This window comes from Sarcophilus harrisii, chromosome 1 (genome assembly GCF_902635505.1).
Source record: "Sarcophilus harrisii chromosome 1, mSarHar1.11, whole genome shotgun sequence".
Classification (NCBI taxonomy): Eukaryota; Metazoa; Chordata; class Mammalia; order Dasyuromorphia; family Dasyuridae; genus Sarcophilus; species Sarcophilus harrisii.
In genome coordinates, this window is record NC_045426.1 from 567,549,426 (window position 1) to 567,564,013 (window position 14,588).

General features: G+C 32.8%; 1 protein-coding gene across 1 annotated transcript in view; it reads right to left on the reverse strand.

Annotated features, from left to right (window-relative positions):
• Window positions 1-14,301, reverse strand: part of MMP16 (matrix metallopeptidase 16) — a 388,493-nt gene extending 374,192 nt beyond the window's left edge. The window contains exon 1 of the mRNA XM_031947021.1: window positions 14,209-14,301. Within this exon, the coding sequence (XP_031802881.1) occupies window positions 14,209-14,301 (93 nt within the window). The remainder of the gene's footprint in view (window positions 1-14,208) is intronic.
• Between the last annotated feature and the right edge of the window lie 287 nt (window positions 14,302-14,588).

Below are 14,588 nucleotides of genomic sequence, written 5' to 3' on the forward strand. Positions count from 1 at the left end.
TTATAACTATAATAATAGTATGTGTTCATAAAGCACTTTACCAATTACAAAATGTTTTAGAGTTTATCTTATTTGATTCTCATATCAAAACTTGAGGGAAAAAGCTCCATTATTATTGTATCCTGGGGGCAACTAGTTGGCACAGTGGAGAGAGCACAGGCCCTGGAGTCAGGAAGGCCTGAGTTCAAATCTAATCTCAAATACATTTATTAGCTGTGTGACCCTGAGCAAGTCACTAAAGCCCAATGGCCTCACCTAAAATTAAATAAATAAAACAAACAAGATCATCTTTGTAATCTGCATGCTTCTGAAGGATTCAGAGAGGAGAAATGATTTATCAAGAGCCATCTAAAAAATAATGGCAACAAAGGTTCCTGCTATCAGGTATTTTGCTTTGTTTTGTCTTCTTTTTTTCCCCTCTACATCCAATACTTTCCTATATTACAGTTTCCCCATGAAGGGAAAACCAGAAATCTATACAACAATATCTTCATTTGAAACCATAACACTGATGGAAAAGTTTACCTAGACATATAAAATAAATTACAATATTTATTCAAGCTCTTTAGTTTGTGTGTATGTATGCATGTATGTGCTATTATTTTATTATTTGTATAAATATTTTACAATTCAACATTTCCTCATTGAGTAAACTTTTCTTTCACTGTGAGCTAAGTGGCTTTATCTGTTCTAGTAGAGTTAGAAAACTAAACATAAACTTGGTCTCCATTTCAATCTCTATGTATTTCATTCTGTCAATCTCTGCCTTTATCTTTGTCTCTATTTTCTCCACTTTAGTTTCTCAGCCTTCTTCTTTTACTCTCACATGTGTAACAGAGAGGTGGAATTCCTTTCATTGGTATTCAAATGCAAGAAGTAGGCAAATCAAAAACAAATATCATTTTTTAAAATAGTAATTCTGACCCAATTGGCATCTGGGCCTCTATATATAGTCATGAAATAAAGGAATTGGGTAAGAATAGACAATAATATTAATTTACAATTTAAAAGTTACTGTTTTTTTCAATATAATAATAATACAAACAATAGTAATGGTTGCTTGTTGCCCTTCATACTCAAAGAGGACTAAAATGACATCACTATGTTAGAATCAAGTTAGTGTGTTCGACTGTGGCTGATCAAACCAATAAGAGCTCAGAATGCTCTGTCACAGGTAGGTCATAAATAGACTTAGTTAACATTTGGGATGGATTCTCTAACTTTGCACATCTGGTGTTCTGAATAAATTCAATTCTGCTTTTCTCATAGAGCACAACACTTTTTCTGAGGAGAGCATATCATGTTAGGTGGTGCTATGCCATTGCCGCCAAATATCATACAATCAATTCTCAAGTTCTTAAGAAAGACATTGAAAACCTCCTTGCATCACTTTTTCTGATCACTTTCTCAGTGCTTGACCTGTGTGAGTTCTCCATAAAATAGTCTTTTTGGCAAGTGTGCATTTAACACTTGAACAATGTGGCCAGCCCAACAGAGTTGTGGTTTCTGCTTAAAAGTTTAGTTTGAACCTCATTGTCTGGTATTATATCCTGCCAGATAATCTTTAAATCTTCCAAAAACAATCCAAATAGTAATTACATTTATATAGCATCCACTATGTACTAGGTACTATACTCAGTGCTTTACAAATATAGCAAAGGCAAATTCCCAGCATGTTGCTTTGTGGCTCAAAAGGAGATAAGGCAGATATCTCTAGCCTATCCTTCACATCCTCCTCTAAAGGGGATTTTAATTCCAGCTAGAAGAGGAAGTAGGAGGTTGGAGGCTAGAGGCTGATTTAGTCTTCTCAGAGAGAGGGAATACTAAGCTAGAATTACATTTATTTGTTCCCTTAAATATTTTTAGTACAGGATATGTTATTCTCAGTTTGAAAATAAACTCTGATCAGTGTTGTAAAATAGACCTCAAACTCTATATCCACACCACGATCCTTAATGAATATAGCTTTATTCATTATTATAATGAATATAGCTTTATTCATTATAATAATGAATATTATTATTAATATTAGTATTAATTCATCCATTTATCCAAATAGAAAAACAGAAATCATAGAAAGTATATGTAAGACAATATAGACTACGTAATACAGAATGAAGGAGTTTTCCCATTAGGAGTCAGGTAACTCAGCTTCATCAAGAGAAAGCAGTCCCAGATCTCACCTAAGGGGAAGTTCCTCCAAAGTCTATAGTGTGGCAAGCTGAGGATTGGGACATGATGGAGACAGCCATCTCCTTTCATGTCAGTTTCTTCCCAGAGTCTCTTTCTTCGGCAACCTGAAATGAGGTTGACATCATCCATCTTCTCTCTGGAATCTAGAAACCAAAAGCACCCTAAGCCAATACAAAACTGGAAAAACTTAATGTTTGAAGAAGACTGGTAGAGTGTGAAGCTCTCCTCTCTGTCAATTCTGCCCCACACCAATTCAGGCAAGGGACATTGATCCCCACCAATAAGGTGAAAGTCCCATTAGCAATGGACTTTGGAATTGGGGTTACACAAATTGTTTAATCCTCACAAAAATTCTGGAAGGTAATAGTTTTCTTTCTTACAAATTACTGCTTTTTTCAATATAATAATAATATAAACAATAGTAATGGTTGCTTGTTGTCCTTCATTCTCAAGGAGGGTTAAAATGACATCCCTATGTTAGAATCAAGTTAGTGTGTAATCATTCAGAAGTAATCATTTGGAAATTTCCTAGAGGGGATTTATATTCAGGAATTACTGGACTTTAGAACTGGATTGTAAGGATTGTAAGAACTGGATTGGATATGAACTCAATCTTGCTCCTTTGCTTTATAAGATCTGATCCTACAAAAATGGTGCCCAGTACATGTTTGATCATCTGGCCCTGGAAATACATTTCCTAACCCAGGTTCTTTCAGAATGATGAGACAAAAGATAGTAGAGGGATAATGTCCAAAATATTAAGAATATGAAGTTGAAGAAGGGAGAGAGGGGAAGGGAAAGAGAGGGAGGAGGGAAGAGGAGAGAAAGAGAGAGAGAGAGAGAGAGAGAGAGAGAGAGAGAGAGAGAGAGAGAGAATGAGTAAATTACAATAAGAAAGAAAATAGTACAAAGCAAGTGAGTTGAATACAAAATTGTTATCCCTATTAAAACAAACTCAAAATTTCTTCCATTCTTTATTTCTCAATATCAGTCAACTTTAATGATGTGAAAACAAGATTTAAAAAAAAGACCCAGCTCTAGCACGGAATAACATGCATATTTTTTGAAGTTGATTTGCAAATATCACTTGCAACTCCTAAATTTCTTCTGGTGTCCCTCTTCAACTACTTTGATAAAAAAATAAAAATAAAAAGGTTTAGTTCTACTATAAACCTCAAATTATAAAAAAAGTTTATTTTCCCCATTGAATATAAGAAATAATGGATTGATTGATTTATCTTAACACTACTGAAGTACTTACCAATCTACACTTTCCCTAAAGAAGATCCAAGTCAGATGGAGATTAAAGAGTAGGGAGAAAACTTAGTTTTGCTTATCTGTTCTCAGTCAGAAAAGTGATACTGAGCCTTACAAGGAGTGAGAAGCAGAAAATTGTATTAAAAAAGGGAAAAGTTGTACAATGTTTGAGCCTTTTCTGTCCCTTGTTTCAGAGTCACAAGTCATTCATTCTACATGTCATTGCCCATTCTACAATTACATTGTTCAAAGAAACATAGAGAACTCTAAATGGATTCAAGGACAACAGTTAATGGTGAGAAAATAACATCTATGAATGAAGGTTGTGAGATTATTTTTCCTAAAAAGAAAGTGAGGTAATTTTACAAATTTGGTCATTATCTTAATAGAATTTTAAATTTGGAAAGGACTTTGGAGATCCTCACATTTAATTCATATATAAACATGCATATCATTGATAACACAGTATTCAAGTGACTGTTCAGCTTCTGCTCTAAGACCTCAAGTGAAATGTGACACTACCATTCTAACTTTTAGAAAGTTGATGTGTTTTTTGTTGCTTAAATTGAAAGAAAATCTGTCTCCATATGGCTTCTAATTATTGGACTTTTGCTTGGCCCTCTAGAGTCCTAGAAAACGTCCATTTCCTTTGGAATATGATAGAAAATAATGTATTGTTGTTTTTGTCTGTCCTTTGTACTTGAAGAGAACCAAAATGATAGCATTTTGTTAGAATCAAGTACAATGTGTTTAACTGTGGCTAATCATTCAGAAGTCTCTACCCATAGGTTATAACAGATAGTCCATTTGAACATTAGGGGTAGATTTCTCTAGATTTACAGTTTTCTTTTTCTTTTTCTTTTTTGGTTTGGTTTTATTTTAAGCTACTTAGGTTCTGCTTTGCTCATAGAGCACAGCACCTTCTTTAATGAAGTCTCCACATGCTGAGGGGTCCTATGTCAACATTTTCCATACATCACAATATAGAGTTCTTCAGAGAGATCGTGAGAGTATGCTTGTATTACTTCTGATATCCATGTGAGTATTTGTCTTATATGGGTTCTCCATAAAATAAATCTTTAGCTAAATGTATGCTTGGCATTCAGACTATGTGACTAGCCCATAAAATCGCATTCTATGTTGTAGTTTGAATGCTTGGCAATTCAGTTCAAGAGAGGACATTATCCTTTATCTTATCTTGCCAGGTGATCTTCAGAATTTTCTAAGATAAAATGGAAACAGTTCCAGTTTCTAGTTTGGTACTAGTAAACTATGCAGGTTTCACAGGCATACCCTGACAAAGTCAGAACAGTGGCTCTGTAGACCTGCAATTTGGTAGACAGTTGAATGCTCTTCCTCTCCCATACTTATACTATAATGTTAATAGCAGCTTCAGTATTTCTTCCTATAAAAATTATCTGTATTTTTCGGAGGGAGTAGAATTTTAGAATTTTTAGTAAAACTTACAATAAAAAGGAGTACTGTACCTTCACTAAGAATAGAGTAGAGGACAATGGCTTCAATTGTAGCATAAGAATACTTCCATTATTCCAGGAATTGTATTTAATTCTACAGATTCAGAAGTAGTTCCTGCCTTCAGGGATTTTACATTCTTATACAAGGAAATAGCACACTTAGGGAAATGGCAGCCAGGGAATTTTAGTTTGGAAAGTCACCAGGCTGGCTCAGTAGAACCATAGAAAAATCCATCCACTTTCCTTCTCCCCCTTTCCCCCCAAATAAATAAATAAAATAAAAATATTGGTATTGATTTAATTATTGCTTAATGAAACCAGTTTGGGGGTAGCATAAGAAGTATCTTGGCAACATGTTAGTAAAATATAGTCAAAGGTGTAAGGCATTTTAGATCTATTGTACTCTCTTATCAGGGCAGACTCCAGCAGTAAGGGTTTTTGCCTATGCTACACATTTGGAGAAAATGATATCATGAACCTGTTAATTTTCTAATTGGGCATCCATTATATTTCAATAAATCACATCTGCATTAATTTTTGAGAAATCTTTAGTATACGATTTCATTTTTTCTTAGCATTGTCTATTAAGTAGCAAAGGTAGTTATTTTTAACAATCATTTTGCAGATAAAGAATGAGCAATCGACTTATGTTATGTGCCTAAAGATTACTAAGGTGGATAGTTTGTAGGGTTCAAGTAAAGCAAAATATTCCCCACCATCACCACCTCCCCCCACTAGAATTATCCAATTATCTTCTCATTAATGATCCTTAGTGAGTACTTTAGTCTACTATTTTCATAATTCTGAAGATCACTTATGGACAACAAACTTCCTTATATCTCAAGACATTACTACTGGTCCTTTTGGTATTTAAGTATATTATAAAGAGGAAGATCTTTTGACAGTTTAATTTTTTTTCAGTTCCTCACATCATCATAACACACCATAATTAATCAGTAAATTTAATAATGCTTATCTTACAAATTAAAAAAAAAACTTGTTCATAGCCTAATTAAGAGATTTGTCCAACATCAAATTTGAGAGAAGTAGCTTTTCCCTAACACTGACAGATAACAATGAGAACCACATATTATCTTGTGTCAATTGAATTATTGTTATAAAGTAAATATACAAAGCCTCCAAGATATCTGTATCATAAATTGAGAACTTTAATCATTACTGAGAATCCTCTTGTCCCAAGTAAGTTTGTTTTCAATTTTGTTCATGTCTTTCCATATGAATTTGACTCTGGAAGTTATTTGAATCTCTTCTACTACATTCAAAGAGAAGAGAAAAAAATGTGGTTTCTCCATAAACCTCTATACCCCGCCCATCCATCAGCTTATGTTCCTGCCATATAACAAAAGTACAGAATTGACAAATACCCATATCAAGCGAAATAAGCATTAGAATCACAGGAGGTAATTATGAGCAGTATTCAATGTGAACAGGCAATGTATTGAACCTAGACCTTCCTCCAAAAATATATATATATTTAATCTTCCTAAACAATAACAAACCATAAACATATGGTATGAATTGAACTGTGAAAAAGTTCCCATGGAAAAAAATACCTCCACTTACATCATTCTGAGTCTGGCTGATTCTCCAACAAGCTAGATGTTAAAAAAATATGCATACATTCCACTGACATCACATCAGGTGCATGTGATTTTTGGACATGAAATAGAGTTAATATAACAGTTTTACAAACATAACATGAATATGACTAAACAATTACAGAAAAACCCACATCTTACTAAAATGGAATTTATGCTAGCTACTCATCTCCCTAGCCAAGTCTCAATTTTCTTTTTATGAAGCTATCTTTCTAAAAACTATTTCTAATCAATTGTTTGATTTGTTATGCCACTCACCTCTTATTCTCCTTCATCTACCACCTTCACTTAACAATATCCTATTTTTCATTTAAAATAAAAGTTTGATTGGTGTGAAGAATACAGAATCATTTTATACATGTAATATTTTAAAAGTTCTGTATGGATTTTATGGGAAGAAAGAAACAAGTGGTGCATTTTACCTTCCCAAGCAAGTGCTTCTGCTCCTTTAAATTGGATTCTGTTTTACTGTTTTATGTCAAAGTTGGTGTTTGTACTAAATATGACTCTGAAAACCTGGTCAAGTGTTTCCACAAAATAAAGTATAAATCTTAAGGTATGACAACATGCTTACATCAATATAGAACATTTTAAAATATAAACTTGAAGAAAAAAATTGCCTATTTCTTCCCTTTTAGGAAAAATGAGCCATAATGACTTTAACTGAGACCTGTTCCATGACAATGAGATCTTACTGTACTAAACAATTTGTCTATAAGTTAACTGAATCCAGCTTTTAAAATTAACCTTTTAAATTTAAAGCATAAAGTTCAGCCAAAGGAATTAAAATTCTGCAAAAGTTAAACTTAAACTAAACTACTTCTGCTCAAGTAAAACCAGAAAAGCATGTAGAGTCACCAAAATGTACAATTTTTGACCTGATTCTACACCTAAAAAGGATAGACTATTTAAGGCAGCTCTGCAACATTACACTTATACTCCCTCACTCATATGCCTGGAGCAAATAGATTTTTTTCTGGCAAGCAAGTATAACTTTTCTTCCTAGTTCATTTTTTATGTAATTGCTGGTGCCAAATGACCCACAAATATTTCAATCAGTTTTATACCTATATGTACAAACTAATTTCAACTCACTATCTGTGATAGGCTAGATATTTGCTACATATAACAATTTCAAATTGTGTCCATCCTTAATATAAACTAGATAGCTATTCCAACCATGTGGTACTACAAGAAGCTCAACAATTTCTTCTAGCCTCTTTTTGCATACTACATCTAGATGAAGCAACTAGCCAAAGGTTAAGGAGTCAGGCCAAAGCACTAATAATCTTTTCCAACTGATGGTACCCTTCGTAACTTCTAGACTAGATCAGAATGCTTCATTGATGCAGACCCATTGGTCCAAACTCTGACAAACAGGGAGTAGATAAGGAACAACCAGGAAAAGTTCTAGAGAGGTCATTAGTACATATTAAAGAAAATTAGCATTACAATATCAATATCCATATGGTCCAATGACTAAACTCAGAGTCCATAAATAAGTTTCCAAAAGAAAGCAAAGGCAATCAAGAATCACCATATCATCACATATCTAGCACCTAAACATTTCTTCATTCATAAATTGGCTTATAAAACAAACAAACAAAAAAAATTAGAGTATCACTGTTCCAAATAAAAAGGAGAAAAAATCTGTCATATTACATCTAATATGAGGTAAGTTTACATATATCTATGTGCATGTGTGTATGAATATATATATAAACATATATATATATATATATATAAATTCTCTTATCTGACCACAAAATAGATAAAATATTAAATGGAATATTGAACTTTAGGTATTATGCTTCTTTTTCATCTGATACTTTGATGACTTAAATATCAATTGTAGATAATGAGCCTTTAAAAATTATTACTTCATGTTTTTAAAGATTTTTTAAAAATCTTAACAAGTAAATACTTTTAATATTTATAAAATATAATGCTAAGTATTTTGGATTTTTGATGGTTTTCCTGCTTAACAAAAATCCACAGTTATTTCCAAAATTTTATCACCATGAATAATAGATGGTAACCTTAAATTGTATAGTCTATCTTTTTTATGCTGTGTGGGCTTCATCCACACTTCTGAAGAAAAAAAAAAAAAAACTCTGATTTATCAAAGCTCTCTATTTAAATTGTTCCTAGTCCCAGAGATAAATGTCTTAGATACTGCCTTTCCATTGACTTTAGAGATCTATATTGTAAAACCTTAAGAGGATCCAAGCTTATCACTGAGGAAAATGAGACCCAATCAATTTAAATATTTCCTCAATATTTCATAGAAAATGGCAGAGAGTTGGGATATCAACTACTAGTCCTTTCTTCTTTCCATTACATCCCAATGTAACCAATTTAAAAAAAAAAAAAAGACAATGTCTTAATTACTATAAATAGCTCACTAGCTTAACCACAACTTTATCCTTGAGTGGGCAAAAAGTAGTTGGAAGGGGAAAATGTAAGTAGTTTTACTATTCTTTAAGAGGTGGGGAAGGGAATCAATGATAATTAAGCATAGACCTATCAGTAATGAAATGTTAAGTGCTATTATTCTTGACCTAAGGTAAAGAGAAAAGGCCTAGTTATGAACAAGTAAAAACAGGTCATTGGAAAAAATAATCAGAAGACTTTTTTTTAAACTTTCTATACTACTAAAATAAAATAAAAAGCAGAGTACATTGCAATGAAGTCAATTTTCTAAAAGAAGGTATGGCTGAACTTAACAAAATGTGAAAGTTATATTTCTAGACCAAAGTCTCTGAAAGTACAATGAAGTGTATCATAAATAACGGGTTTTCAGTGGTAAATGTGGGAAGGGAAGATTCAGAAAGTTATGACCTCTTATTGAGGAATAAAGAATTAAATTTTTTTGACTCACATTGAAATGTTAATATAGTGGATTAAAATAAGTCTTTCCCTTCCTAATGAATTAAAATTGATCATCAATAAACAAGAATAGCTTGGAGTAGTGCATTGAAAATCTACTATGCTAAAAAAAAAAATGCACATTACTTATCACAATTAAAAAAAAAAAAACCTGAACTGTAGGTGTGCCATTTCTAACCTGACTAGAGATGTGAAACCAATTACTAAATTTAATCTCCCTCTAGGAAGCAGAATTCCATTATCTGGATAGCAGGACAGAGCCTTTTGGCCTTTCTATTTGGATTTCCTTGAATAGTAAAAATGTCCTCCTCACCTATTCTGGTAAATCTACTTATGAACCAAACACAGGTAAATTACCTCTTTCCCTTCCCTCCAACTGAAGTTTGCCTCTGGTGGAGCAAGGAAGAGTTGGTTCATTCCAGGACACATTCTCTAGTTTTCCTCTTCAAACTTCAGAACTTTCTCATGAGTTTTTATCCCTGTGTAAATTGTATGTGGGCATGATACCAGACTGCCAGAGTATAGATTCATGAAGCAAAGTCAGATATTTGAGACAAGTAATTTCCTGATTTTGACTAGGTGAAAAATAGTTTAAGTAATTCCCCTAAATAATCCTAGTAAGAGGCATAAGGAATCATTCTCCTTATCTAAATGTGACTGAAATGGGTTGGGTAGTAAACCCTGTACTATGACCACTACCCTTACATTTAAAGGAAATAACAGCTTTGATGATCTGTGCAAAATATGAACAAGGTTCAAAATTGCTTGCCTCTTTGGTTATGTTTTTAAGTACTGTACAATATCACATATTATATAAATTCACACAAAACCTTGATGAGTAAATATGCAAAGGTAAACTGCCCAAATTAAGCATTAGCTTTTTAGATAGATTCAAATAAATCCACAAGGAGAGCCACAAATCTCAAAGTTGTTAAAGGAAATCATTTACTCACTTTGGGAATAACTACCACAACCAAGATAAATGAATGGCAACAGTTAAATCCCATACTATTTTATTATGGAGAACTCTCTTGAATGATAGAATATGACATAGTTATTATGATTTTTGCAAGACATAGTGTTCAAGAAGATTAATCTTCTCACTACATTTTACTATGTTTATCATTCAAAGTTTTATGTTTTAATTTCCCCATTAAAAAACACTTTAAATCACAATTACTATTGTATACAGTTCTATTGTTTGGATAAAAGTAAAAAGATATTTGCCAAAATATTTAACTTCTCAAAACTATATAATTAATGATAACAATATATAATATGTGTACATAAGTGTATTTTACAAATATCATATCCTTTTATCGTTATAACAATCCTGAAAGATGGCATTATTGTCCCTGTTTTGCAGAGAGAGAAACTGAAGGGGTTAAATTACTTGCCCAAGTTTGGCAAGATATATAGTTTAGATCTGTGATCAGATCTGAAATTTTTTGTGACTACAAGTCCAATATTCTTTCCATCATGTCTAAATCACCTCTAAACGATATGAGGTAGTACTCACACAGTATCTTCTATAAAGTTTCAGAAGTAAAGGCATAATATTTCTTAAAAATAAATACATTTTGTTAATATATAATCTGATTTATTTAAATTTTGCATGTATTTTGTATTTAATTATCTTTGTATGTGTTGCTTTACATTTAATAGGTAGTCCATAAAGATGGAATTGCTTATCTTAAAAGAACTAGGGAAGGAGTGAAAGTCTTTTAGGATAGTAGGAATTATTGATCAACCAGTAACTAAAGATTCTACCAGCAACACCAAATAGTTCTTTACACTTTCAATCAATTGAAATTCATCTCCTCCCCACCCCAAATCCAACTAGAAAATAACTTGAAGATGTAATGTGGACCTTTTAGCACAAATGGAAGTTAGTAGCTACAGCCTTTCTACTCAGGATGCTCTTCTCTATCAAGTCTATTTTTTGGACTTGATCTGTAAGCATCTTTCAGTTTTACTGTAGAGCATTTTCACTTCTGATATGTCAACCAATTACAGAATAAATAAAGTACAAAGAAATGTTTACTTCTTAATAACACTCTCCATGAAAAATGACACAGTAAGAGTTAATCAAAAACAAAACAAATGACCAAAAACTCTTCATATTGATTTATGCAAAAGTCTAATATATTTTAAAAGGTCAGGTACCACAAAAATTAGCTCCATTAATAAATAAAGTCAAATTTTTGCTTTGACAGACAAGAATGATTTTCATCCTTTTCTTGGAGTAAGCTAACATCTTGATATTGTTAATAGCAAATATTTAATGTACTGAAATGCCTACTAATCGCTTCATATCATTATGGTTTCTGCTAAGACTGTTCTTGGAAATCAATTTTTAAAAAAACCATGTCAAGGATATAATTAGTAGACATGAATGAGAAATACATTATTCTTGTTTTAGAACAGTTTTGGACATGACAAGTCCCTAATGTTTAAACAAATACATCAATTGAAGGCTTTCATCTTATGTTCTTTACAATAATATTTTATTTTAGACAGCTACCCAATGATGAAATGAAAAATTAAAATATTATGCACAAAATGAAACTATATATATATATATATATATATATTCAAAATTTTAAAGAAACATTTCAGAAAGATGTCTGTGCATATTGCACAATAAGACAATAGTCTGCTCAAGCTTTTTAGCAAACTTCCATATTAGCAAAGAAGTTTTTGTGGTGTGTTTCATATAACATGAATGTCCTTAAATGCTATTATAATGATTTTTTTCTATATCTAATTCTATATTCAAAAGTAGAAATTAATTAATAAATTCTAGAGGAAAAGGAATAATTCTTTTTAAAGTTAAACATTCCCCTATATTTCATGGTTTTGCATATATTTAGGAGAGGAATACTATAATAGAAGTTCAAAAATAAAAGCAAAAATGGTTTTATAAATAAAAGTCTTAATTCATACCAGTTATCGTAATAACTAGTTCAACTGTTTATCTGATTTACATAGCCACTGGAAGAAAAACCCAATCAAGTAATGGGATTTTAATGGTATCCAACAATTTTTGAAAATAAGTGAAAAATTATATACAAGTCACTCTTGACTCTCCCACTACTGATAGTAATAAAGATATAGTATATAACTTATTCTTACCAAAAATCCACTACCATAATAGGCCATTTTGTTTAAAATATAATAAGCAACAGATTTTCATTTTTATTTCTCTATACTATGAACTACATTACAAATCATCTATCAATTTAAACATTATCTACAAAAAGCTATCTATGACATATGTTTCAGAAAGTACAAATCTGCTACCACAAAAGACTGGACCTTCAGCCCACTTCCATCTGTTTGTTTAGCCACGAAAAAAAAGTTTTTTTTTTTTCTTTAAAGGTCACATATTTTTAGATTTCAAAATGTGGCTTGTCTTCCATAAAAATATGTATCTTTAATCACTTCATCTTTCAACTTCACTTTTTCCATAATTACTTTAGTCTCCTGATAGTTCGATTTCCCCCCCCCCACACTAATCTTTACTTCTTATGTGGTACAATAAGAACTATTTATAGTCACACAACTAATTATATGCAGTTGCATACCTGTGCATGGCATAAATTTTGTATAAATGTGAGCATAAGTTGATATTTTTATTTTTTTTAAATATTGAGCAACAGGTATTGGCATTGCTTACAAGTACAATGTCTTAATAAAAAGACATTGATATTTTATAATATCAACAATTGAAAACCATATTATTTATGGAGAATCAAAATAATCACAAAGAAATATACGATAGCATCAAATCAAATCAAAAGGATGAGACTTTATTAAGACCCTCCTATGTCCCCATATTCGACATTTTTGTGATAAATTAATATTGTCATTATCCAAGTGTTTATATAACTCCATTGACTTTTTATAAATTATTAGTTTATTTGTTGAGTTGATGGCAGGAAAGGTATTTAGCACAGTTTTGCCAAACCCTTATCTTCAAGTTCCCTTCCCTTTGTGCCTGACTGCTCCCAAACTATCAAAGTAAACAAATGACAGTTACACCTTCGTGGCTTTACCAGAGTTCTAGTGAAAATGAAAACACCTTGGAATTTCTAGACTGGGCCACGTTGGTTTTGATGATAGGAACAAGGGTGGGGAGAGAGAAGACACTTCAAAAGAAAGAGATGGATTTCACAGCATCTGTTTAAGCAGATCTAGTTACAGTGTATTAAGTTATGTTTAAACGAGAACAAGACTCTGTCTAGTCAAGTGTTTTATCACAAAGTCATGTTATTAAAGTATCAAGTATTCCCACAGTTTCCTTTAGATTTTTATTTAATCGCCTTTGCTAATGTTAGAGGAGGAGGGGGACAAATTGCAATAACAAAAAAAAAAAAAAAAAAAAAAAAAAAAGCAATGCCAGGCAAACTCATTCTGCCATCCCTAGGCTTTTCTGTCTCTCATTACCAGGCTCTTTTTATTATACCGCACGTTTGTTGTATCTAGGACTTTGCCTCTTCCCCATAGAAGCAGCATGTACCGGGTACAATTGAGTCTTTGAGCGCTCAGCATCGTGCTTTGTGCTGCTGAGGATAACGGGATTCGTGGTCCTAAAAGCATCCATCAAATACTGAAAATTCAGAAAGGTCTCTAGGCTGCAGGAAGGAAAACAATGTGTTTAGATCCTTGACTGCTTTCAGCTATATGGCTCCTCGTTTTCCTGGAGCACACGAAATATTTGGGGGAGCAGCCTATGCAAGAAGAAGAAAGCCCTACAGGAGCTGTACTCTTACCTCCACATTGAAATACTGCTCCGCTCCGCAGACTGTAGCCCATAAAATCCACAGAAAGGTTTGCAAGAAAAACAAAAACAAAACAACCGCCATCTGAATTAGGTTCTGGGTTTTTTTTAACCCCCCTTTTTTTCTCCTTCCTCCTTTCCTACCCCCTTTTCGCCAAATTTCCTTTTAAAATAAAAATTTTGTCCTGGAGCTGGTTAAAACTCATTCCCAAACCCGGGGGGGGTTCGGGAAGGGGAAACTTTTTGAATTTAGGGGGCAGCGGCGGGGGGGCACAGCTGGCCACCACCCAAGGCCTTCCCGGGAATTCCCCAATTTCCCTGCTGGGTTTCCAAAGGAGCCCCCCCCCCCCCCCGGGGCCCCCTTGGGGTCCC